The sequence below is a fragment of the Monodon monoceros genome, unplaced genomic scaffold, assembly GCF_005190385.1.
Source record: "Monodon monoceros isolate NGI ecotype Baffin Bay Population unplaced genomic scaffold, NGI_Narwhal_1 Super_Scaffold_11, whole genome shotgun sequence".
Taxonomy (NCBI): domain Eukaryota; kingdom Metazoa; phylum Chordata; class Mammalia; order Artiodactyla; family Monodontidae; genus Monodon; species Monodon monoceros.
This window is the reverse complement of record NW_021703767.1, coordinates 69,858,228-69,882,759: the sequence shown is the minus strand read 5'-3', so window position 1 is coordinate 69,882,759 and position 24,532 is coordinate 69,858,228. Positions and strand designations below refer to the sequence as shown.

General features: G+C 46.4%; 1 protein-coding gene across 1 annotated transcript in view; it reads right to left on the bottom strand.

The window, feature by feature from the left end:
• The window catches only part of KALRN (kalirin RhoGEF kinase), a 612,746-nt gene that overhangs the window by 98,212 nt on the left and 490,002 nt on the right, over positions 1–24,532 (bottom strand). Inside the window, exon 34 of the mRNA XM_029214081.1 lies at positions 2,864–3,110. Within this exon, the coding sequence (XP_029069914.1) occupies positions 2,864–3,110 (247 nt within the window). The remainder of the gene's footprint in view (positions 1–2,863; positions 3,111–24,532) is intronic.

Sequence of the window (24,532 nt, the reverse complement as noted above, 5' to 3'; positions counted from 1 at the left end):
TTTAAGTCCCTCCTAAGCCTGACACTTGGGGGGTGGCAAACCCCTAAAGCAGTGACTCTCAGCCCATTAGAATTACCAAGGAACTTAAAAAATACTGATGCCCAGGCCCTTGGAGGCTCTGAATTAACTGGTCTGGGGTGGTGTGTGAGGCATCAGTAATTTTGAGTCTCCTCCAGGTGGTTCTAAGATGCACCCAGAATTGAAACCACCGCTACAAAATCTTTGTCCCTTGGGAGGTGCTGCCCTCGCCACTTACTGCTGAGAAGGTGAGAGGGGATTAGGAAGAGAATGACTAGGTCCACAGGGCCCAACCCCGGGGAGAAGCTCTACGATGTCGGGGCGCATTAAAATAAGAGGAAAGGCAGGCTGCTCTACTTTGTCACACAGTTCCACCAAGAGTGCTGCCACAGACATATCAAGAGGAAACAAGCAACCACTGTCTCCTGAGAAAGCACAGGAGGGAAAGACTGGAGAAAGGGCCTCCGGCCTCCAGGAAGCCCAGCAGGCAGCGTGTGTGGTGCAGGGCAAGGAGGCGGGAGCCCTGGGTCTCCTCCAGTTCTGCCACCAACTACCCCTGTGACTTTGGGGAAGTCACCTTGCTTTCCTGTGCCCGAAGGTGCCCCTACAAGAGAGGAAACTGGCCAGTGCAGTGGTTCTCAACCCTGCTGTCCCTTGGATTCACCTGAGGAGCATTTAAACAACTCTGGCTCACTCCGGAAATTCTGACCCCACTTGTTGTAGGTGGGGTCTGAGCCTTGTCATGTGGGAAAGCTTCCAGGGGATGCTAGGTGGCCAGGGCTGAGAGCCCCGCTCTAGTGGTTCTCCAAGTCCCCTCCTCGTGCTTGTAAGAAGCCATGATGGCGTCTGAGGCAGCTGGAAAGTTCTGCGACACACTCCCTGTGTTCTCTCTGACCTCTAGCTTGCACCCCGCACCCTCAGCTCCATTTTCAGTGGACTCTCTGCTAACTCCCCTCCCTCTGCACGACTTACCCCGAATGCCCCCACGTGCCCAGCTGAGCCGGGCCAGGGAGGGATGCACCCAGCCAGACACCAGGGAGGCCAGGCCTAGGGCAAGAAGCTTCTGGTCTCCCCTCGTAGCCAAGCCCTTCCTGACGGACCACCCCACACTTGGACATGAGTGACCAGTTAGCTTTTCCCAGCAAATAAATCGCTGTCCTCGCTTTCGTCTCTGGAGATGGGAGTTTTTAGTCATTTTGCTGAATAATCTATGGAAGTGATACAAAAACTGTAACTTGTCATGACACCTAGGATGTACTGAGTGTCAGGCACTGCTCTAAGTGTTTTGTATATCTTATTTCATTTCAGGTGCTCAATTCTAACCTCTTTGTGCCCACGTTTTCCCCACGGTCAGACTTCAAGCAGAACCGTACTCCCGAGACCCCCTGCTTTTCCCTGCCTGGTCCCGCGAGTTTCTCTAGGGGCTACTTCAGAGGGCTGAGAGCTGCACCTACAATTACAGATGCCACACAACTTCCCGCCACAGAGAAAAGGCGGAGAAGCGGGTGGCGGCTGAGCCGATAGAGGGGAGCACAGGTGCGTGTGGAGGGAGGAGAATCAGGTTTTAGTTGCCATTCTCCGGATGGAACCCCCGCCCCGCCCCCCCGCGAGGCCCTTGCAGCACCAGAGCCAGGCAGCACCAGTGATGCAACCTGCTAGAGCCACCTCGTGGAGGAGAGGAGGAGGTCAGGCTTTTGAGATGGACCCGATGGAATTCCAGCAAGGAAAACATTTCACAAGGTAATTAGTCCATAGCATCAACAGGTCTCCGTGGCGACCCTTGTCGCTTCCTCCCAACAGAACCAGGTCCCTCCCTCTTCCCAGCCCATAAATACCTAGCACAGGTCTGCATGGAAACCCTGATGCAGGTTATCTGACCAGTGACAAAAAGAAGCTCAGAACTAAGAGAACTCTGGGTCTGTCCCTCTCTGGGCCTGTTTCCTCCATGTAAAACAAGTGACTTCAAGGCCGCTGCCAGCCTGGACTTCTGAAGTCAGTGGCTGTCGTACTCGAGTGCATCAGAATTCCCTGGGGACTTGTTAAGACACAGACCGCAGCCCCCCCCCCCCCCCCCCCCCCCCCCGCCCCCTGCGTTTCTGGCCCAGAATGTCTGGAGTGGGTTCTGAGAATTTGCATTTCTAAAAGTTCCCAGGGGATGCTGATCCTGCCAGTCCAGAGACACCCCTCACACTGGAGAATCACTGTTTTCAGTGGTTCAGTCTGCCCGACGTGAGAAAAAGCGAATAAACAAGCATGTGGAAGGAACACAGAGCTTACATAAAACAGAAGCCAAGGCTCCAGTAATCTGTCAAAGGCACATAAATGAGTGTCTCAGGCCCTGGCAGGGCTGAGGGGAAGGTCAAACCTGACGCGGTTGTGCCGTGCGTTCCCTTGCAGTTTGCTCGGTCCTTTGTGAAGCATGAGCAGCTGGGTAGGGGTGAGGGGGCCGGGGAGCCTGCAGTAGCTGTGGAGGGGGCGGGGGTCAGAGGAGAAAGGAGGAGTCTAGGCTTTGGGCCATGGGTAGAAGAGGACTTTTCCGGAGGTTGGGTGATACAATGGGAGAGTTAGAAGAGACCTTAGGGGTCATCTAAGTCAACCTTCATTTTTAAGATGAAACTGACTCAGAAAGGTTAAATGACTTTTCCAAAGTCACATGGCCATTTCATAGCTCTTTCCCTTTAAGCTCGCAACCCACTTTCTTCACAAGTGGGTCCCAGAGAAATCCCACAAGGTCAGAACGGGTTCCTGAGACAAGTGAGTGCTATGATGCTCTTCTAACAAGCAGGCCACGTCCCCAGCACCCTCTGGTCCACATCCCTCCACCCCCACCCCCCGCCGCCCCTACCTTTCACCAAGGGGAAGAAGCAGTCCATCTCCACGCTGCTTCGGGAGTGGGAGATGCACAGGGCGCTGCTGGGGACCAGGCCCTCCTGTGGGGGACTCCGTTCTGTGGTGCGGACCAGACACCAGCCCGGCCGTTCGCTCGGCCGCTCCAGCAGTTCCACTGTCTGTCCCACCTGGATGCTCAGCTCGCTGCTGTGGCCTGCGTTGAAGTCCTGGAGGACCACGGTCAACTCACAGCCGCCAGAGAGCTTGGGGGTGGGGTGGGGGTAGAGTAAAACATGAAGGCATGGGGGGAGGAGATGAAGGGGGAAGGTGCAAAGTGTGCATGAGAACAGAGGAGAGGGGGAAGGAAAATAGAAAAGATGGGATTCAGGGTGCAGAGAAGGCAGAAGATGGGAAAGGGAGTTGGGAACAGAAAAGGAAACAAGAAAAAAAACATGAAATTAGCACAGTGCCATTCAATTACTCAGCTGTTCTCCCTGCAGCAACAGTCTAGAGCCTGCCCAGAATGGGGCTTTGCTTCTAATTCCTTCTTGTTCCAGTGGAGTTCTTTTCATTATTCCTTTACCAAGCTTCCAGCTAACTGTGTCCTCCAACCCCTTCCCCAGTAGTCCCTTTACTTCTTCCAAGGGCTCCGCCCCGTGCCCCACGCCTGCCTGCACTCCCAGGCCTCGGACTCTTCTGGGCATTGTTTCTAACTTGCTCACTCTCACTTGACTCTAGTTGGTATTGGGAATAATGGAAGAGAAGAGCTCCCTTCCTTCTCGCCCCTGCAACCCTCCCCATCCCTACCCCGCACTGGAGCCATCAGCATAAACAGGAGGCACTAGTGACATAAAAAAGAATGAGCCCTCAACTCAAAGGCAGAAGAAGACTGTTTATCTGGTAGGGGAATAGAATTGTTTTACACTAGCTCAGCCACTGGGGACCAGGAGGAAGGGTGGAAAGGTGGGCAGGGAAGAAGGGGCACATCTTCCTTAGGAACCGTCCTTAGTGCTCCAGCCTGTCCTCCCTCCAGGCCTGGCACTGCTCCTGGGGCAGAATCGATAAAACTGGGCAGAGAGACCCCGAGATAGGAACACCCTCTACTAGCTGAACACTCAGACTTTCACTCTTACCACGAGAAACCATTAGTTATTCATTTGTCTTCTAGAACTCAGCATAAAGCCTCCCTCTTGGAAGAGCTGCTGCACTTAGGGGCAGGGTGACAAGGAGGGAAGGGGAAGAAAGGGAGGCCCAGGGGCCTGGATCGGCAGCCTGTTCCTAAGGTTTGGGGGAAAGCCCCCTACCACCTCCGGGTAACTCGCTTTCAGTCTGCACATCTCTGATCTAAGCCCTTAGGGCCTGCGCTGTCTGCAGGGTCAGCCACAGTAATGCACTCGTCCAGATATGCTGGGCAGTTATTGCACACGTGTTCAGGGAGGCTTCTGCTGACTACTAAGCACGGTGAGTGGGGAATCAACAGGCTCCGCGCTCAGGACTGTGAGAATTCTCTATTAAAGGAAGCTGAATGTTACAGGGGGCTTGAAAAGGTTAACCTGACGCGCCAGGCTGACGGCTGCAACGTGTACCATCACCAGCCATAAAGCACGGAGCCCACTCTAAACACATTTCTACGGATGGGCACGGTGCTGCCGTTGGGCTTAGATCAAGAAGAGAAACTTTAGGACAGAAGGTGGGAGCTGGAAAGAGACAGAAGAAGAAATAAACATGGTTCTGGTTCATTTTTTTCTTCCGTTTAACTTTCCTGGTCCCATTAAGTGCACAGACCCCACTACCCCACTCTCCTGGTGCTATCTTCCCTGAAGTGTCATTTAGAGAAGGGTGTCATGGGATGGGAATACCTCAAGTCTGAAGGGTGCTTTTACAGTGTGTAAAGTACCTTCACGTACATTATCCACTCCATCTCTACCTCTTGTATCAAGAAATTTAAGCTCAGAAATGTCCAGATCAGTGGTTGGAACATTGAGTGTGCATAACAATCGCACTCAATGGGAGGCTATTGAAAATGCAGACACTCTAGCTGGGCCCTCCCTTGCCCCGGCCCCCAATTACAGATTATGATTCAGGAGGCCTGGGTTAGGGTCCAGAAATGCATATTTTTAACAAGGAACCTCCCCTCCCCCTGAAACTCACGATTCTGAAAAGGGGGGTCCTTGGGATACTGTTTGAGAAACACTGCTAGATGGTTTCCCACAGTCACCCAGCTAGGCTTGAACCCAGACCTCGACTACAAATCCCATGTTCCTTAAGCCACACACCACAGGGCAAATTACATATTTTCAGGCATGTTTGTGGTTGGAGAGGGCGGGAGCCATGTGGAGAGAAGAAGACATCAGTGGCTTGAGCTACTGCGCCTCTCAGTTTGCTTTAGGAGAACTCCATCAGGTCTCTTAAGCTTTTTGGATTGCAATTCTGTTTTTTTTTTTGGCTGTGTTGGGTCTTCGTTGCTGTGCGTGGGCTTTCTCTAGTTGCGGCAAATGGGGGCTACTCTTCGTTGTAGTACGCGGGCTTCTCATTGAGATGGCTTCTCTTGTTGCGGAGCACAGGCTCTTGGCGCGTGGGCTTCAGAAGTTGTGGGGTTTTTTTTGGCTCTAGAGTGCAGACTCAGTAGTTGTGGCACAGGGGCTTACTTGCTCCGTGGCATGTGGGATCTTCCCAGGCCAGGGCTCGAACCCGTGTCCCCTGCATTGGCAGGCGGATTGTTAACCACTGCGCCACCAGGGAAGCCCTGGATTGCAATTCTTGATGAGTCTACACTACATATGAAAAACTGTATCACTGAAACACAAATTGCACTCTGATATTCTGTTTAACTTTTTTCTCAATTGCTGGTGGCATCCCACTAAGTTGATTCTGCTTTCTACAAATGGACCATCTGTAGGGTGCTAGGCTAGATGACCACGAAATTTCCTTAACTCTGAGAAGCTCTGTTGCTGAGCTGTTATGCCTCCGTGGAGGTCTCCTCTGTGCCACCCTCAGGTACTCAGGTTCTTTCCCGGGGCCAAAGGTGCACAGGGCCCGAGATGTAACCTGCAGCCTTTTCAGGGCTGGATGTGGCCCTCCGCAGAGTGCGGAGGCAAAGCAGAGAGGGCCTGAGGTTCTGGCTGCAAAGAGCTCGGCGGGTTCCCAGACACAAGGTTCCCCGCCCCCTGGGGCAAGGTACAGCCAGACCCAGCCATGGGCAGGTAGGGGGCCAGGGTTGGTTGGGTGGGAGAGCATAGAGCCAGGCTGTGTGCTTGTACAATTCAAAGGTCCAGGTCCTGGAGAGAAGCCTGGAAACACCACGAGGTGCTGCTGTCAGGCTGCCCCATGCAGAGACACAGGAGGAAGTGGAAGATGACGGATGGGCATTTCTGTGGTGCTCAAGCTCTAGATCCAGCCAAACCCATTATGAGTCAAATAAAGGGTGGATGTCCCGGTTCCTCACCTCAAGGGCTTGGTCATAGAGATTACTACTCGGGGTCCCCACCCAGTGGCAATAAGGGAATTCCAAAGAGTGGCAGTCGAAGGGATTAGGAGAAATGGATGAGGCAATGGTCAGGCATGGCTGCCCCCCGAACAATCCCTTATCCTCTCCCCAGAGCAACGGGGAAGTTTTAGGGTACACGGGGGACTTGGGCTTCACACTTGAGAAACACTGCTTCAGGGAGCCCACAATAGAAACAGTACTGGGAAGTTCTAAGAGTCCCTGCTGCTAGGGGAAGGGTCAAGGGCAGAGGGGCCAAGAGATCTTTGAGGAATCTTGGCACACTTGAGGCTTTTCCTAGCAATCCTCAAAGTAATTCATTCAGACTTCGCGCTTTACGTCTTCTGGACTGCGATGCGTCCCACCACCTACTGAACGTGAATTACACAGAATGTGCCCCTCATTAACCAATAAACCCAAATCCCTCACAAATCCTGAACTAGCAGTTGCATAGAAAAGTACACGTGTTTCTTTTTTCTTTCTGTCCCATTCTGGCGTGTGTCTCACAGAGCCCCAGGACCATTATTTTCTCTCCTTCCTCTTCCCATTTTCAAAGGACCAGTGGGTGTGTCCCCACCCTCAGGGCTTCTCATGGCCTTTGTAGTGAGTGGCACCTTCAGAAGTTCCCACCTCCCTCCCTGAGCTAAATCTCTGGTCCCAGGAACTTAAATAGGTTTATCCAAACAGCCTGTTGTAGAAAATGCTGCAAAGAACATTTCTTGCTTTCACCTAATTCTTTTCTTCTCCATAGCCATTTAAGGACTGTTTTCATGTCCTCCTTTGCAAATCTTTAGGTTTTAATTGTATGTTTCTTGGCATATTCATTTTCTAATTTTCCCTTTTAGGCCTGCAGATTACTTTTCACATCTGGCTTCATTTTCAACACTCCCTTGGCAGAGATGTGACCCCTTTTGTGCTTTCCCAACAAAAAAAGCTGCCGTATATTACCTGTCTCTCAGCTGTTCCCCTGTTGACTAACCGCGGAGACATGGATGGAGCTGGAAAACCACTGCCCATTTACCCTCTTTGCCTCCCTGCTGGGCCTGTCTTTTGGCCACTGGACCCCTCCCTGTAGAGCCTTTCACAGCTGAGGCAGCACGGAAGCCCCTCCATCTTAACACTTTCTCTCTGTCTGGCAATGGCTATCTCTCCCACATACTGACTTAAAGACGTGTTAATTGCTTGAATAGCTGCTTCCTCCTGCTTTCCCCTAACCAGCCCCCACTCCCACCTCTCTGATGCATCTCTCCTCCCCTCCCCTGGCCCCATCCTCCCATTTCATGGCTCTAAACTTCGACCACTGTCATAACTTCCTCAGTACCCCCGGCCCCTCTTCCCTGCTTTAACTACCTGCTCTCCCCCCTGCTGCCAGCCATCTGTCCGCAAATCCTGTGTTATCTCGGCCTCACCCTTCTTCACCTGCAGGCTTCACTCTGAAATTACTCCATGTAGATCTGTCATCAGGCAACTTGCTGACTTTCCCGGCACTTCAGATGCCCTGCTCTCCACTGAGCTGAGTTACGTTCGTCCTCAAAGAAGACAAAGCTACTACGATCAGGTCCTCTCTCTATTTCTCAAGAGAAAAGCAAGCCTTGTGGTGTAGACCCTTTTTACCGACTGAAATGTAAGCACTTGACTTTTCTCTCCATTAGCAGAGTCGCTGATTTCTCTAAGATGACCCCTCAGTAGCCTATTTTCTGTCTTTTCACGATGTACGTTGGGTCTTTTCTATAAGCTCGTTGGTTACGCTCTCAATGAACAACATTCCCATTTGATGGGTGTCCTTAGCCCCATCTCTCACCACCACGGAGGTCAGAGGTGACTCGGGCACCAGGAAGGGCTATCATGCCCTGTTCAAAACTCCGAGGCCACATCGTGGTTTTGGATGGATACTTAACTTCCAAACATTGATCCTATTCCAGATTCTAAGACCAAACTTATTCCTGCTAGAGGAATGTTGGGAGCCTTGACCTTATAGCACAGACTCAGCACGGGGTCAGGTGTGTTGGAGTCTTCTCTGATTGTACCCCAGTTTCTTGTAATCTCCCATCTTTCTCCCTTCACAGTGACCCCCAGCCCCCAGTGAGTCCCAGTCTGGCCTTGGCATGAGTCTTTGGGTGAGGCCTGCTAACCTCTTTGATGCTAACTGCCACTTGGATCTCCTCCCATTGCCCCTGAGTATTCATCTGATTCTTTCGCTTCCTTTCCCAGTCTCCCTCCTTTCTGGGTCCAGCCTTTCTTGGTGGAGCCTGTTCCCCTCTTGCCCAGTCCCTGGGTGACATCGTCCTCCACCCTCTGCGAGGCTTCCCAGAGGGCAGCTTAAGGAGCACCTGTCCCTCAAGTTCCTCCCACTCCTCAGTGACAGCCGTGTGGCCCTCTTTCCAGCGTGCACAATGCTATATGCCAGAGGAGACTTCATAACCACCCCTGGTTCTTGCTCATATTCGCCAGAAACTGTTGCTTTCATGTAGGTCCATTTTTGCTCGGTTACTATCTGGAGATTAACTGAACCTCCTTCTTGTATAAACAGTGTGAGCTAGATCACCCCTGTGAGCTTCCCCGTGTTACAGAGGAAGAACATGATCACTCCCTGCGGGGTTTCCAGTGACATTCAGAAACACAGGACCGTACCCCTCCCCACTCTTGTCATTCCAGGCCCTCAGCTTCTGTGTGCTCTGGTAACCTGATTCTCCCAAGGCAGTACAGCCTAGTGGTAAGGCACATACTCTGGAGCCCCCCCACCAGCTGTGTGACCAGGGGCAAGTTACTTAACCTCTTGGTCTCAGTTTGCTCATCTGTAGCATGGGGATAAATCACAGTACCTAGTTCATAGGCTGCTATGAGGATTAAATGAGATAACACCTTTACAGTATCAAATGAGATAATACTTTAAAATACTTTTAAAGCACTTAGGACAGTGCCTTGAGCAGAGTTAGCTCTCTAAATGTTTAAAAATAAATTCCAGAGGTATTAATTAATTATTTAAATTTGAAGGGCAAGTTAGGAGTAGAGAAGAAATGGAAAAGATAAATCAATTTGATGGTACATTTGCCTGGAAACAGACTGTACCAGATGTATATATGTATTAATTATGTCATAAATTATTATGTAAATGAATCTTTTTTTTCCCCTTTCAAAAATCTTAATGGAGTCTTGCCCTAACCCTGGCCAACTAGAAGAACTGACCCTATCTGTCTAGGGAAGGTGACACGGACACCTTTAAGCGTTCCCCAAGTCAGCACGTGCTTTTCCTATTAAAAACAAGGGAATGGTGGGACCCCAGACCCCTTTACGGAAAATGAGGATTCACCACTTCCTTTTCATTCTGCACTGCTTTCCATGAACCTTCCATCTGAAGAAGCTCTCCTTTCCCATGAATCTAACTGGGCACAGTACCTGCCACCTGACTCTACTGCTACCTGTGATCATCAGCTCCTGACACAGCCTCGCCAAGCACTAGGATCTGATGCTCCGACAGATAGGGAATCATGCTCAGGAGTGCCCGTCAGGTAAGTCAGACTTCCTCTCCTGGCTGCCTGGGCTCCGACTCCCACATCTAATTCTTCCGCGACGCTTAGGCAGTGCCAGGCATAGAGTTCTGTGAACTAACGTCTACATGTGAATGGCAACGCAGGAGGCCAGGGCTGGCCCGGAAAAATGTGAGGTTGGAAGGTGTCTACTTGCTGCGGTTGAAAGGACACAGAGAAGGCCTGCTAACTCCTGTTCAAAACTGTCGTTGTCTCCCCCAACACCCCCTGTGCCTGCTGCCAATACCTGGAATCCCACCATCAGAGATTAATCTCATTTCATTAAGTAATGTCCCTTTCCACAAAACGCCTCAAAGCAGAGTGTGTTTATGACTCCCTTCCAAGTAAAATAATGAGAAGCAGTATACGGGTAGCAGGCCGCAGTACGCATATGGCTTTAAGCATGAAGATGTTCATAATAGCATTTTTTAATGAGAAAAACTTCACAACTACAACACTGAAAAGCCCCTAAAACTAGAATATAAAAATCTAACAGGAAGGAAATGGTTACGTTACTATGATACATCCACTAGGTGAATGCTTAATTGTGCAGCTGTTAGATATTTATAAAGCTTTGTAATAGCTTACAAATTGCTTATCACATACAAAGTAAAAAAGAAAAAAGGACAGGAGGTAAAGTTGCTTATACGACTATGTAAAGAACATCAACAACTTAACAACTCTAGTCGTAGGAAACTAACAAGAAGGAAATTCATCAAAATGTTAAGTTTCGGTTGGGACCTTCAAGATGGCGGAAGAGTAAGATGTGGAGATCACCCTCCTCCCCACAAATACATCAGAAATACATCTACATGTGGAACAACTCCTACAGAACACCTACTGAACGCTGGCAGAAGACCTCAGACCTCCCAAGAGGCAAGAAACTCCCCACGTACCTGGGTAGGGCAAAAGAAAAAAGAAAAAACAGAGACAAAAGGATAGGGACGGGACCTGCACCTCTGGGAGGGAGCTGTGAAGGAAGAAAAGTTTCCACACACTAGGAAGCCCCTTCGCGGGTGGAGACTGCGGGTGGCGGAAGCTTTGGGGCCGCGGAGGAGACCGCAGCCACAGGGGTGTAGAGGGCAAAGCGGAGAGATGCCCGCACAGATGATCGGTGCTGACCGGCACTCACTAGCCCGAGAGGCTTGTCTGCTCACCTGCCGGGGCGGGCAGGGCTGGGAGCTGAGGCTCGGACTTCGGGGGTCAGATCCCAGGGAGAGGACTGGGGTTGGCCGTGTGAACACAGCCTGAAGGGGTTAGTGCGCCACAGCTAGCTGGGAGGGAGGCCAGGAAAAAGTCTGGACGTGCCGAAGAGGCAAGAGACCATTGTTTCGGGGTGCGCGAGGAGAGGGGATTCAGAGCACTGCCTAAATGAGCTCCAGAGACGGGCGCGAGCCGCGGCTAAAAGTGCGGACCCCAGAGACGGGCATGAGACACTAAGGCTGCTGCTGCCGCCACCAAGAAGCCTGTGTGCAAGCACAGGTCACTATCCACACCTGTCCTGCCAGGAGCCTGTGCAGCCCACCTCTGCCAGGGTCCCGTGATCCAGGGACAACTTCCACGGGAGAACGCACGGCACGCCTCAGGCTGGTGCAATGTCACGCTGGGCTCTGCCGCCGCAGGCTCCCCCCACATCCGTACCCCTCCCTCCCCCTGGCCTGACTGAGCCAGAGCCCCCGAATCAGCTGCTCCTTTAACCCCGTCCTGTATGAGCGAAGAACAGATGCCCTCCAGCGACCTACACGCAGAGGCGGGGCCAAATCCAAAGCTGAACCCCGGGAGCTGTGAGAACAAAGAAGAGAAAGGGAAATTTCTCCCAGCAGCCTCAGAAGCAGCGGATTAAATCTCCACAGTCAACCTGATGTACCCCGCATCTGTGGAATACCTGAATAGACAACGATCCATCCCAAATTGAGGAGGTGGACTTTGGGAGCAGTGATATGTATATATTTTCCCTTTTTCTCTTTTTGTGAGTGTGTATATGTATGCTTCTCTGTGAGATTTTGTCTGTATAGCTTTTTTTTTACCATTTGTCCTAGGGTTCTGTCTGTCTGTATTTTTTGTTTTGTTTTCTTTTTTGTGTTTTTGGTTTGGTTGTTCTCTTCTTTCTTTCTCTTTTTTAATATTTATTTTTTATTTTAATAACTTTATTTTCTTTCTTTCTTCCTTCCTTCCTCCCTCCCTCCCTCCTTGTCTCTCTCTCTCTCCCTCTCTCTCTCTCCCTCTCTCTCTCTCTCTTTCTTTCTTTCTTTTTTTCTTTCTTTCTCCCTTTTCTTCTGAGCCATGTGGCTGACAGGGTCCTGGTGCTCCGGCTGGGTGTTAGGCCTGTGCCTCTGAGGTGGGAGAGCCAAGTTCAGGACACCGGTCCACCAGAGACCTCCTGGGTCCACATGATATCAAACAGTGAAAGTTCTCCCAGAGATCTCCATCCCAACGCTAATACCCAGCTCCACTCGACAACCAGCAAGCTACAGTGCTGGACACCTTCTGCCAAACAACTAGCAAGACAGGAAAGCAACCCCACCCATTAGCAGAGAGGATGCCTAAAATCATAAAAAAGTCACAGACACCCCAAAACACACCACCAGACGTGGTCCTGCCCACGAGAAAGACAAGATCCAGCCTCATCCACCAGAACACAGGCACTAGTCCCCTCCGCCAGGAAGCCTACACAACCCACTGAACCAACCTTAGCCACTGGGGACAGACACCAAAAACAACGGGAACTACGAGCCTGCAGCCTGCAAAAAGAAGACCCCAAACACAGTAACTTAAGCAAAATGAGAAGACAAACACACAGCAGATGAAGGAGCAAGGTAAAAACCCACCAGACCAAACAAATGAAGAGGAAATAGGCAGTCTACCTGAAAAAGAATTCAGAGCAATGATAGTAAAAATGATCCAAAATCTTGGAAATAGAATGGAGAAAATACAGGAAACATTTAACAAGGACCTAGAACTAAAGAGCAAACAAACAGTGATGAACAACACAATAAGTGAAATTAAAAATTCTCTAGAAGGAATCAATAGCAGAATAACTGAGGCAGAAGAACGGATAAGTGACCTGGAAGATAAAATAGTGGAAATAACTACTGCAGAGCAGAATAAAGAAAAAAGAATGAAAAGAACTGAGGACAGTCTCAGAGACGTCTGTGACAACATTAAATGCACCAACATTCGAATTATAGGGGTCCCAGAAGAAGAAGAGAAAAAGAAAGGGACTGAGAAAATATTTGAAGAGATTATAGCTGAAAACTTCCCTAACATGGGAAAGGAAATAGTTAATCAACTCCAGGAAGCTCAGAGTCCCATACAGGATAAATCCAAGGAGAAACACACCGAGACACATATTAATCAAACTATCAAAAATTAAATAAAAGAAAAAATACTAAAAGCAGCAAGGGAAAAACAACAAATAACATACAAGGGAATCCCCATAAGGTTAACAGCTGATCTTCCAGCAGAAACTCTGCAAGCCAGAAGGGAGTGGCAGGACATATTTAAAGTGATGAAAGGGAAAAACCTACAACCAAGATTACTCTACCCAGCAAGGATCTCATTCACAATCGATGGAGAAATTAAAACATTTACAGACAAGCAAAAGCTAAGAGAATTCAGAACCACCAAACCAGCTTTACAAGAAACGCTAAAGGGACTTCTCTAGGCAGGAAACATAAAAGAAGGAAAAGACCTACAATAAAAAACCCAAAACAATTAAGAAAATGGTAATAGGAACATACATATTGATAATTACCTTAAATGTAAATGGATTAAATGCTCCAACCAAAAGACATAGACTGGCTGAATGCATATAAAAACAAGACCCATATATATGCTGTCTACAAGAGACCCACTTCAGACCTAGGGACACATACAGACTGAAAGTGAGGGGATGGAAAAAGATATTCCATGCAAATGGAAATCAAAAGAAAACCGGAGTAGCAATTCTCATATCGGACAAAATAGACTTTAAAATAAAGACTATTACAAGAGACAAAGAAGGACACTACATAATGATCAAGGAATCAATCCAAGAAGAAGATATTTCAATTGTAAATATTTATGCACCCAACATAGGAGCACCTCAGTGCATAAGGCAAATGCTAACAGCCATGAAAGGGGAAATCTACAGTAACACAATCATAGTAGGGGACTTTAACACCCCACTTTCACCAATGGACAGATCATATAAAATGAAAATAAATAAGGAAACACAAGCTTTAAATGATATATTAAACAAGATGGACTTAATTGATATTTATAGGACATTCCATCCAAAAACAACAGAATACACTTTCTTCTCAAGTGCTCATGGAACATTCTCCAGGATAGATCATATCTTGGGTCACAAATCAAGCCTTGGTAAATTTAAGAAAACTGAAATCATATCAAGTATCTTTTCCAACCACAACACTATGAGACTAGATATCAATTACCGGAAAAAAAACCGTAAAAAATACAAACACATGGAGGCTAAACAATATACTACTAAATACCCAAGCGATCACGGAAGAAATCAAAAAATACTTAGAAACAAATGACAATGAAAACACGATGACCCAAAACCTATGGGATGCAGCAAAAGCAGTTCTAAGAGGGAAGTTTATAGCAATACAATCCTACCTCAAGAAATAAGAAACATCTCAAGTAAACAACCTAACCTTACACCTAAAGCAATTAGAGAAAGAAGAACAAAAACCCCCCAAAGTTAGCAGAAGGAAAGAAATCATAAAGATCAGATCAGAAATAAGTGAAAAAGAAGTGAAGGAAACGATAGCAAAGGTCAATAAAACTAAAAGCTGGTTCTTTGAGGAGATAAATAAAACTGATAAACCATTAGCCAGACTCATCAAGAAGAATAGGGAGAAGACTCTAATCAATAGAACTAGAAATGAAAAAGGAGAAGTAACAACTGACACTGCAGACATACAAAGGATCATGAGAGATTACGACAAGCAACTATATGCCAATAAAATGGACAAGCTGGAAGAAATGGACAAATTCTTAGAAAAGCACAACCTTCTGAGACTGAACCAGGAAGAAATAGAAAATATAAACAGAGCAATCACAAGCACTGAAATTGAGACTGTGATTAAAAATCTTCCAACAAACAAAAGCTCAGGACCAGATGGCTTCACAGGAGAATTCTATCAAACATTTAGAGAAGAGTTAACACCTAGCCTTCTCAAACTCTTCCAAAATATAGTAGAGGGAGGAACACTCCCAAACTCATTCTACGAGGCCACCATCACCCTGATACCAAAACCAGACAAAGATGTCACAAAGAAAGAAAACTACAGACCAATATCACTGATGAACATAGATGCAAAAATCCTCAACAAAATACTGGCAAACAGAATCCAACAGCACATTAAAAGGATCATACACCATGATCAGGAGGGGTTTATCCCAGGAATGCAAGGATTCTTCAATATATGCAAATAAATCAAGGTGATAGACCATATTAACAAATTGAAGGATAAAAACCATATGATCATCTCAATAGATGCAGAAAAAGCTTTTGACAAAATTCAACATCCACTTATGATAAAAACTCTCCAGAAAGTGGGCATAGAGGGAACTTACCTCAACATAATAAAGGCCATATATGACAAACCCACAGCCAACATTGCTCTCAACGGTGAAAAACTGAAACCATTTCCGCTAAGATCAGGAACAAGACAAGGTTGCTCACTCTCACCACTATTATTCAACATAGTTTTGGAAGTTTTAGCCACAGCAATCAGAGAAGAAAAAGAAATAAAAGGAAACCAAGTCGGAAAAGAAGAAGTAAAGCTGTCACTGTTTGCAGATGACATGATACTACACATAGAGAATCCTAAAGATGCCACCGGAAAACTACTAGAGCTAATCAATGAATTTGGTAAAGTAGCAGGATACAAAATTAATGCACAGAAATCTCTGGCATTCGTATACACTAAGGATGAAAAATCTGAAAGAGAAATTAAGGAAACACTCCCATTTACCATTGCAACAAAAAGAGTAAAATACCTAGAAATAAACCTACCTAAGGAGACAAAAGATCTGTATGCAGAAAACTATAAGACACTGATGAAAGAAATTAAAGATGATACCAACAGATGGAGAGATATACCATGTTCTTGGATTGGAAGAATCAGTATTGTGAAAATGACTATAGTACCCAAAGCAATCTACAGATTCAATGCAATCCCTATCAAATTACCAGTGGCAATTTTTACAGAACTAGAACAAAAAGTCTTAAAATTTGTATGGAGACACAAAAGACCCCGAATAGCCAAAGCAGTCCTCAGGGAAAAAAACAGAGCTGGAGGAATCAGACTCCCTGACTTCAGACTATACTACAAAGCTACAGTAATCAAGACAATATGGTACTGGCACAAAAACAGAAATATAGATCAATGGAACAGGATAGAAAGCCCAGAGATAAACCTATGCACCTATGGTCAACTAATCTATGACAAAGGAGGCAAGGATATACAATGGAGAAAAGACAGCCTCTTCAAGAAGTGGTGCTGGGAAAATCGGACAGCTACATGTAAAAGAATGAAATTAGAACATTCCTTAACACCATACACTAAAATAAACTCAAATGGATTAAAGACCTAAATGTAAGGCCAGACACTATAAAACTCTTAGAGGAAAATATATTCAGAACACTGAATGATATAAATCACAGCAAGATCCTTTTTGACCTACCTCCTAGAGAAATGGAAATAAAAACAAAAATAAACAAATGGGACCTAATGAAACTTAAAAGCTTTTGCACAGCAAAGGAAACCATAAACAAGATGAAAAGACAACCCTCAGAATGGGAAAAAATATTTGCAGACGAATCAACTGACAAAGGATTAATCTCCAAAATTTACAAGCCGCTCATGGAGCTCAATATCAAAAAAACAAACAACCCAATCCAAAAATGGGCAGAAGACCTAAATGGACATTTCTCCAAAGAAGATATACAGACTGCCAACAAACACATGAAAGAATGCTCAACATCACTAATCATTAGAGAAATGCAAATCAAAGCTACAATGAGGTATCACCTCACACCAGTCAGAATGGCCATCTTCAAAAAATCTACAAACAATAAATGCTGGAGAGGGTGTGGAGAAAAGGGAACCCTCTTGCACTGTTGGTGGGAATGTAAATTGATACAGCCACTATGGAGAACAATATGCAGGTTCCTTAAAAAACTGAAAATAGAACTACCATATGACCCAGCAATCCCACTTATTGGGCATATACCCTGAGAAAACCATAATTCAAAAAGAGTCATGTACCACAATGTTCATTGCAGCTCTATTTACAATAGCCAGGACATGGAAGCAACCTAAGTGTCCATCGACAGATGAATGGATAAAGAAGATGTGGCACATATATACAATGGAATATTACTCGGCCATAAAAAGAAACGAAATTGAGTTATTTGTAGTGAGGTGGATGGACCTAGAATCTGTCATACAGAGTGAAGTAAGTCAGAAAGAGAAAAACAAATACCGTATGCTAACATATATATGGAATCTAAACGAAAAGAGAAATGGGTATGAAGAACCTAGGGGCAAGACAGGAATAAAGACCCAGATGTAGAGAATGGACTTGAGGACATGGGGAGGGGAAAGGGTGAGCTGGGATGAAGTGAGAGAGTGGCAAGGACTTATATATACTACCGAATGTAAGATAGATAGCTAGTGGGAAGCAGCCGTATAGCACAGGGAGATCAGCTCGGTGCTTTGTGACCACCTAGAGGAATGGCATAGGGAGGTGGGAGGGAGGGAGACGCAAGAGAGAGGAGATATGGGGATATATGTATATGTATAGCTGATTCACTTTGTTATAGAGCAGAAACTAATGCACCATTGTGAAGCAATTATACTCCAATAAAGATGTTAAAAAAATAAATAAAAAAAAAAGATTGGCTTTGTTGGATGGGGAACTCTCCGTAATTTTCCCCTCCTTTCTAATTTCCAGTATTACCCAATATTTCCTACCCAGAAGTTACTTTATAATGAAAGTAACAAAAACAACAATAACAACCTGTAAGACAAGTTAACAGCGTAATGGGAGAAAAACAAAACAAAACAAATATTCCAAGGAGGTAGAATACTTTTCAGGGAAAAAAGGGATCATGGATGGATGGATAGTTCCCAGTTTTGCTCCAGGACCACCACATGAGCTGTGGGAAAGTGGAAAGTTGCTGCTGATGCCTCAGTGCAGCGCTTCAAAATCTGTCCCTGTAAACCTTTGTCTCTGTACTCCTGTGAAAACCAGACGACCTCTCCTGAAACCAAGTCCCTTTACTGGAGTTCAGTGCTCTGTTTTTCTCTTGAGTTAAATTTTTGAGACAGAGGTGTGGAGTCATGTCTGGGCACTGAGGAATACTGCTGTGGAGCTCTGGGCCATCGTCAGTGTGCACGTCCACAGCCCACGGAACCCAGGTCCAAATGAGTCTGCAGCCGATGAGTTGCTTTATCTTCGTTCGCTGGAGCTGGGGCTGCAGCTGAGGAGCTGTTTGGTTTAGTTGTTTCCCATGGTGCTGAGGTGGAGGGCAGAACCACAGAGGGGCACAGACGGGGCCTGTTGTCAGTGTCAGTCTCATGAACTGCACGGTAATTAACAGCGGGAAGTATGCAGGGGCAGGATTCGGGAGGCCTTGGTGCTAGTGTGACATTGGGAAAATCCCTTCCCTGATTTTCAGCTGAATTTCCTCGTTCTTAAGATGAGGAGATTGGACTTCAGGGCGAATGGAGCAGTTTCTACATTTACTCTTTAACACACAGCCCTATTTAATTTCCTTGAGCGCCTATCATTACTGCCTTGTCCTGTTCGTTAACTTATTGGTTGTTACATCACACATCAGAATGTAAGATTCAGGAAGGGGTGCAAGATCCAGGAGCATTCTCTGTCTTGCTTACGGTTGCATCTCCTGAGTCTAGAGGGATGCCTGGCACACGGGAGCTGATCAATAAATACCTCTTGAATGCACGAGTGAATAAACGTAGCTGAGATGTCTAGTTACAACGCCTGAGAGGTCTCTCTCATTGGCTACCCACCTATTCCTGTCACTGTCTTCCAACCCCACAGTTTATGTTCTGGGACCCTTTTCAAAAAATTATCTTGCCCTTTAATTATTTGGCCATATCTCCACTAATTCCTAAAGCTGACAAAAACAACATAAGGGGAGAAGTTATAAATCCAGAAGCACAAAGAAATGGGAGGTAATAGTAGATAAGAGAAGTCAACATTTTTTTAAAATAACAGAACATAACGGCCAGAGTGGCATCTGACTTGGTATGATGGAGACGGTGAGATGCCAGTTCCCTCCAATTAGCCCTGCATGACGATCCTCAGGAAGCCTCAGGAAGTGGAAACACCAGGCAGCATGGAGGGTAGGAGTACAGGTGGGACTAAAGAGGGAAGATGGATTGAAAGTCTGGAAAGTCTGGAAAGGGAGCAGACCTAGTCCCCCTTCTACCCAATGTACACTTTCCTGAAAAATTGAAATCCACTGAACATCTACATACAGACTAAGACTAGGAGATGACCACATTCGTGTCCCTCTTGGCTCCCAGGATACTGGCAGTCAAATATAAACATTTTAGGCAGATTTGAGGCTCTTTCATAGGAGAAACCAAAAAGATGTACAGAAACTCAAATACTGACAGTCGGAGATCCCTCCCCTCAAAGCTGGAGTGCTCTGCCAGATGACCAACAGTGAAACCTTCCAGTCAACAAGCTCCTTCCATTACAAAGAATATCTGGTCAGCTTTCTTGGTGCCTTAAGATTCAGCAAGGATCACCAGACTTTTCAGAAAAGTCTCTCTGACAGAGACCAAACTAGGCAAACAAAGAGGACCGGGAAGTCGGAGGGAACAAAATGCAGGCAGGACAATAAAACTTCAGCAACACTATAATATCCTCACAGAGATAAGAGAGGATATTCTATCCATGAAAAAAGAACAAGCTGCTACAGAAAGGGGAAAACTTACAGGATGAGCAAGAGCTCTTAGAAACTAAAAATATGGTTGAAAGGAAACATTTCACACACGGGTTGGAGATCTAGTCAGATTTTCCAGAAAGCAGAATAAGAACACCAATAGAGGGAAATAAGGGAAAATATAAGAAAAGTAGAGAATCAATCTAACAAGCTTTAGATAGAATGGAAAAGAATAAATTGTAAAGAAAAACTCCCAGGACTGAAAGGCATGAATTGCTAAATTGATACAATGTTCTAAGTGCTTGCTGTAATCAATTTAAAAAAGACCCACTCTAAAGTACAGCACTGGAAGGTAATGGCAGTAAAAAGGGCGTTCTAAAAGCTTTCAGAGAGGAAGAAAAAAAAGTCAGGTAAAACCCAACAAATCAAGAATCATAATGACAGCAGATTGCAGCAACATTAAACATAAAAGAAAATGGAGCAATTTCCTCAAAATTCTGAGTGAGAATTATTTCCGACCTAGAATTCTATGCCCAAACCATCAGCAAGACAAGGGTACACTAAAAGCATTTTCAGACTTTAAAGACTCAAAAGTTTGCCTCAACAAGCATTCAGTGAGCATTCTGATTCCCATGTGTTGTTTTCCCAATTTTCCTTTCATTCTCTTTATTTTCTTTGTTTCTCTTAAAGTGATACACCTTTGATATACACAAAATAAAATGAATTCCTTCATTCCCTTTAAAAAAAATGAATTAATAGGTAGACAGATTGAGAAATGCCTGAACCACAAAATGGTTTTTGATTTTAGCAAAGCGTTCATCCAAGACTTACATGATAACCTTTTAGCCAAAACAACGAAATGTGGGCTGAGATGATGATGGAACTGTTATGTGGATTCATGGCCTATTAGAGGTGAAAGGAATCTGGGGGTTCACCTGATCCAATCCTCCCATTTTACAATTGAGAAAAATAAATCCCCCAAAGAGAAAGGGACTTATCTAAGGAAGATAGTGTCTGGAAGACAGTGGATACTCAATAAACATTTGTTGCTTGAATGAGTGCATTAGTAAGTAAATGAGTTAAATCAGAGATTATTCAACCCTTTTAACTCATACATGGAAAAACTGAGGATCTCAAACTAGTTGGTCGCAGGGCCAAGACCAGACTCAGGTTTTCAAATTTAGGCTCAGTACACTTTTCACTAAACTTTGCTGGATTAATGATTGCATCGCTCTAGGAGGATACACAAGGCTCTAAGTCCATGCTCCTACCTAACGCATTGATATATGGAAGCGATGTCATTGTGGGAGGATGGCTTTCAAATCCACGCCACAGAGGACACAGAGCTGGGAGAGGCCGCTAGGATTACAGATCACAGGAGCCCAGGGTCTTCGTGGGCTTCTCGCTGGCCTCCTACTCAAGGCAGGGCCCTTTTAAAGATATCCTGCTGTCTGCTTTATGACACTGTTTCCTGCTGGTGGAGAGCTGTGGTTTTAAGAACATTTTCCTTGCATTTGTAATTTCCATCCACGATTCTCAGTCTGCCTTCTAGGGTAGTATAGAAGAAATCTTTCTTCCACAGAGCTTCACATAGGTAAGACTAGATCAAGGATTTCTTAAGTCTTCTTTTTTCCAAACATTCCTTCCAATGGCTCTAGAATGTGTGGTTTCCAATATTTTCTTCATATTCTTCTGGATAAACTTCAGTATGTCACTGACCCTCCTAATAGGGGCCCCTAGAACTGAACCCAACCCCTTAGGTGGAGTCTTCAGCACAGACTAAGGCATGTGCTCACTTCCCAGGAGTAGCTGCTATACTTCTATCTATGTGGTCTGAGAGTCTCTTAGTTAAGTCAAGCTGTTGGCATCTACTAAGCAGTATCTACTGCAAGGCCCAATCTGACTCACAAAGTCTTCTCAGGCCCGCTCCTTCCCTTTCTTTACTTGGGGGCTCTGAGGCTTTTAACTCAGAGAATTTTCTTTTTATCTTCATTAAATGAGATTTTCTAGCAAAGGCCATAGTGTTCTTGACTCTCTCATCTGTCACAGTGGTGATGCTTCCAATTTTGTGTCATCTGTAAACGTGAAATTTATGCTTCACTGTGTTCACCCAAGTGAGAGAGAAAAATGGAGAAAAAGATAGGAACAAGGACAGAGCTCAAAGATACTACACTGTAGGCTCCTAACAGATGACCAGAACCACCCAGAGGAGGAACTAGACTTGCTCCTGGGCACAGTAACTTCCCCCACCAAGGGGGGAAGTTACGGGGCTTCAGATTTGGCTTAACGTTTATTCATTTGTTCATTCACCATGACTTTATCAAATGCTGGTTAGAGCTCTCCAGCAAGGAGGAGGGAAATGCAAATGGATACAGAATTCCGTAGGTCTGCTCATTATCTCTGTCCTCCCCACCCAGGCTTCAGAACCATCTAGGCTAGGCACAAGCTGTCAGTAGAGATGGGGCCGGGGTGGGGCGGGTTAACAGCTATGCAAAGAACTTGGGCCTCTGCAACACTGACCCTTAGTCTGGAGATAACTGTCCTGCCAAGAGGGAGGCATCTCCCGGCTCCTCTGTGCTTGCCCAAGGCTTTCCATACTGCTGATCTGACCGGCCTTGGCAGGAAGGCACTCTCTTGCAAACACGCACCATAGCCTGGGAAAGAGCCTAGGGGGATGGCTTTGGAAACCCCAAGATTATTTGCAGCAGAGGGAGGAGAGGCGGCTGGTAGAAACGAGATTGCAAAGAGCAACTCTCCAGGTAGATGAGAAGTTGTGGGCTGCCCCCAGGCTTTCCTGCAAGTTGTCCACTATGTGGGTTGTGCAGCCCTGAAAAGTTGAACCTCAGGGGAAATCCAGCCAAAGACCAGAGAGGATTTCACAAAAATGCAAAATGCTATCAAACCTCCGTTATTCAGATGTGAGTCACCATTTCCCATTTTGAGCGTTATTAGGCCTAAAGTCAGACTGCTAGGTTTGAAACTGTCTCCATCGTTACTATTTGTGTAACCTTGAGCAAGTTAATTAGCCTGGCTTTGGCTCATTTTTCTTAGCTATAAAATAGGGGTATTATTAATTCCTACCATATAGAGTTATTGCAAGGATTACAGGCATTAACACAGGTAACACTGACACACATTACATGCCCAACAAATTACCTATTGTTTATACAGTAATCATAACTTGTCACGTACTCGAGACATGGTTTCTACACTGATACCTTGTATCTAGGGAATAGAAATCCATTCCCAAAGCATCCTTAATGACCCATATTGAAGGAAACTGGTAGACTGGGAAAAAAATGAAAAGCAATCATATATTCCCAAGCCCAGGTTAAAAGGTTGAGGACATGATTTGGGCTACAATTTTCCTTTATGGGGGCATGAATGTGGACTTCCCTCCTCTTCCTACACCAGACCTCCTAGAGAAACAACAGACTGACGTCAAGCCAGGAAGGGATTTCTTAGAACTATTTGCCAAATCAGGCTGGATAACACATTCACGCTGTGGCGATAGGGTGGAGGTGTCCATTCACACATAGAAATCTGGCAAAACGATCCCTGGAAAGAGGCCACACTTCCCCCTAGTTGACCAGGGAACGCCAGTCAGCCTGATTATCATTGGCTAATCTGAGCACAGGCAGGACAGAATTGGGAAGAGGGCATGGGTGGGGTTCAGGGGTGACCTGTTGACCTCATGAGAGAGGGGCTTGTCTCAGCCCTTGCTGAGCACGGAAGAGAGAGCCGGCCAGCCGCTGGTGGGCTTGGGGGTGAGTTACAAATTCACATTCAAAAGAAGCACATTCTCCATGCTTTGACTCAGAAAGCAAACACCCATAATGACTGTCTCCTAGGCCAAAAGAGATGCCAGGGGACATCCTGTTAATTTCTCATTTTCAAGCTGAAGAAGATGAATGGCCCTTTACAGCGTACAAAACTCTTTCACAGACATTATCTGATCCTCATGGATCCCTGATTTTACAGAAGAGGAAACTGAGGCTCAGCGAAGGGAAATGACAGGCTCAGGGTCAAGGATCGCAAGTCGCAAAGGCAGGACTGCAAGTCTTATGAGTGCAGTTGTCTCATCCAGGCTCATTCGCTTACTCTCCAGCCAGCCACTGCGCTGGGCACAGCGCACAGAGCAGCGAGGCAGACAGTTGTGGTGACCTTCCCTCACCAAGCTTACTGTCTGCTGTGGAACACACATCACGTGAGCACCTGAGTGTCATGACAGGGGAACTGTGAGGTGCTGGCCCAGGGATGACGAATGGGGTCCCTCAGAAGTGATGTGCTCCTCCCATTACTGCCCCATGGATACTGCCGTAGTTGCGTCTGCTCTGAGCTGTTTGTGTTATTAGCTTCGGCCCCTCCCTGGGCTGGGACAGTGGGCAACAACTTCACTCCCGCTTACCCACCAGCCGGGGGATCCCAGAGCACCTGCCTCTTTCCTATGCTGGCCTGCTCAGCTCCATCACCACCAGGCCGTCTCCAGCTGTGCTGGCACCGCCCTGGTGGTGGCAGCTGGAGGAGTTGCCAGCTCTGCAGATGAATGATCCAGAAGAAGTGCCCAGCAAGGAGAGAGCAGCAGCAACAGAAAGGCTTCCCAGAGTCTTACAGCAGCTTCCCTAAAAGTTGTCAAGTTTTTGCTGTCAGTGAATCACCATTAGGATTTCCCCTCATTCCTGGTCCTATCCTCCCCCATTCAGTGTGAAGACAGGCCTTGATCTGTGACCCCACACT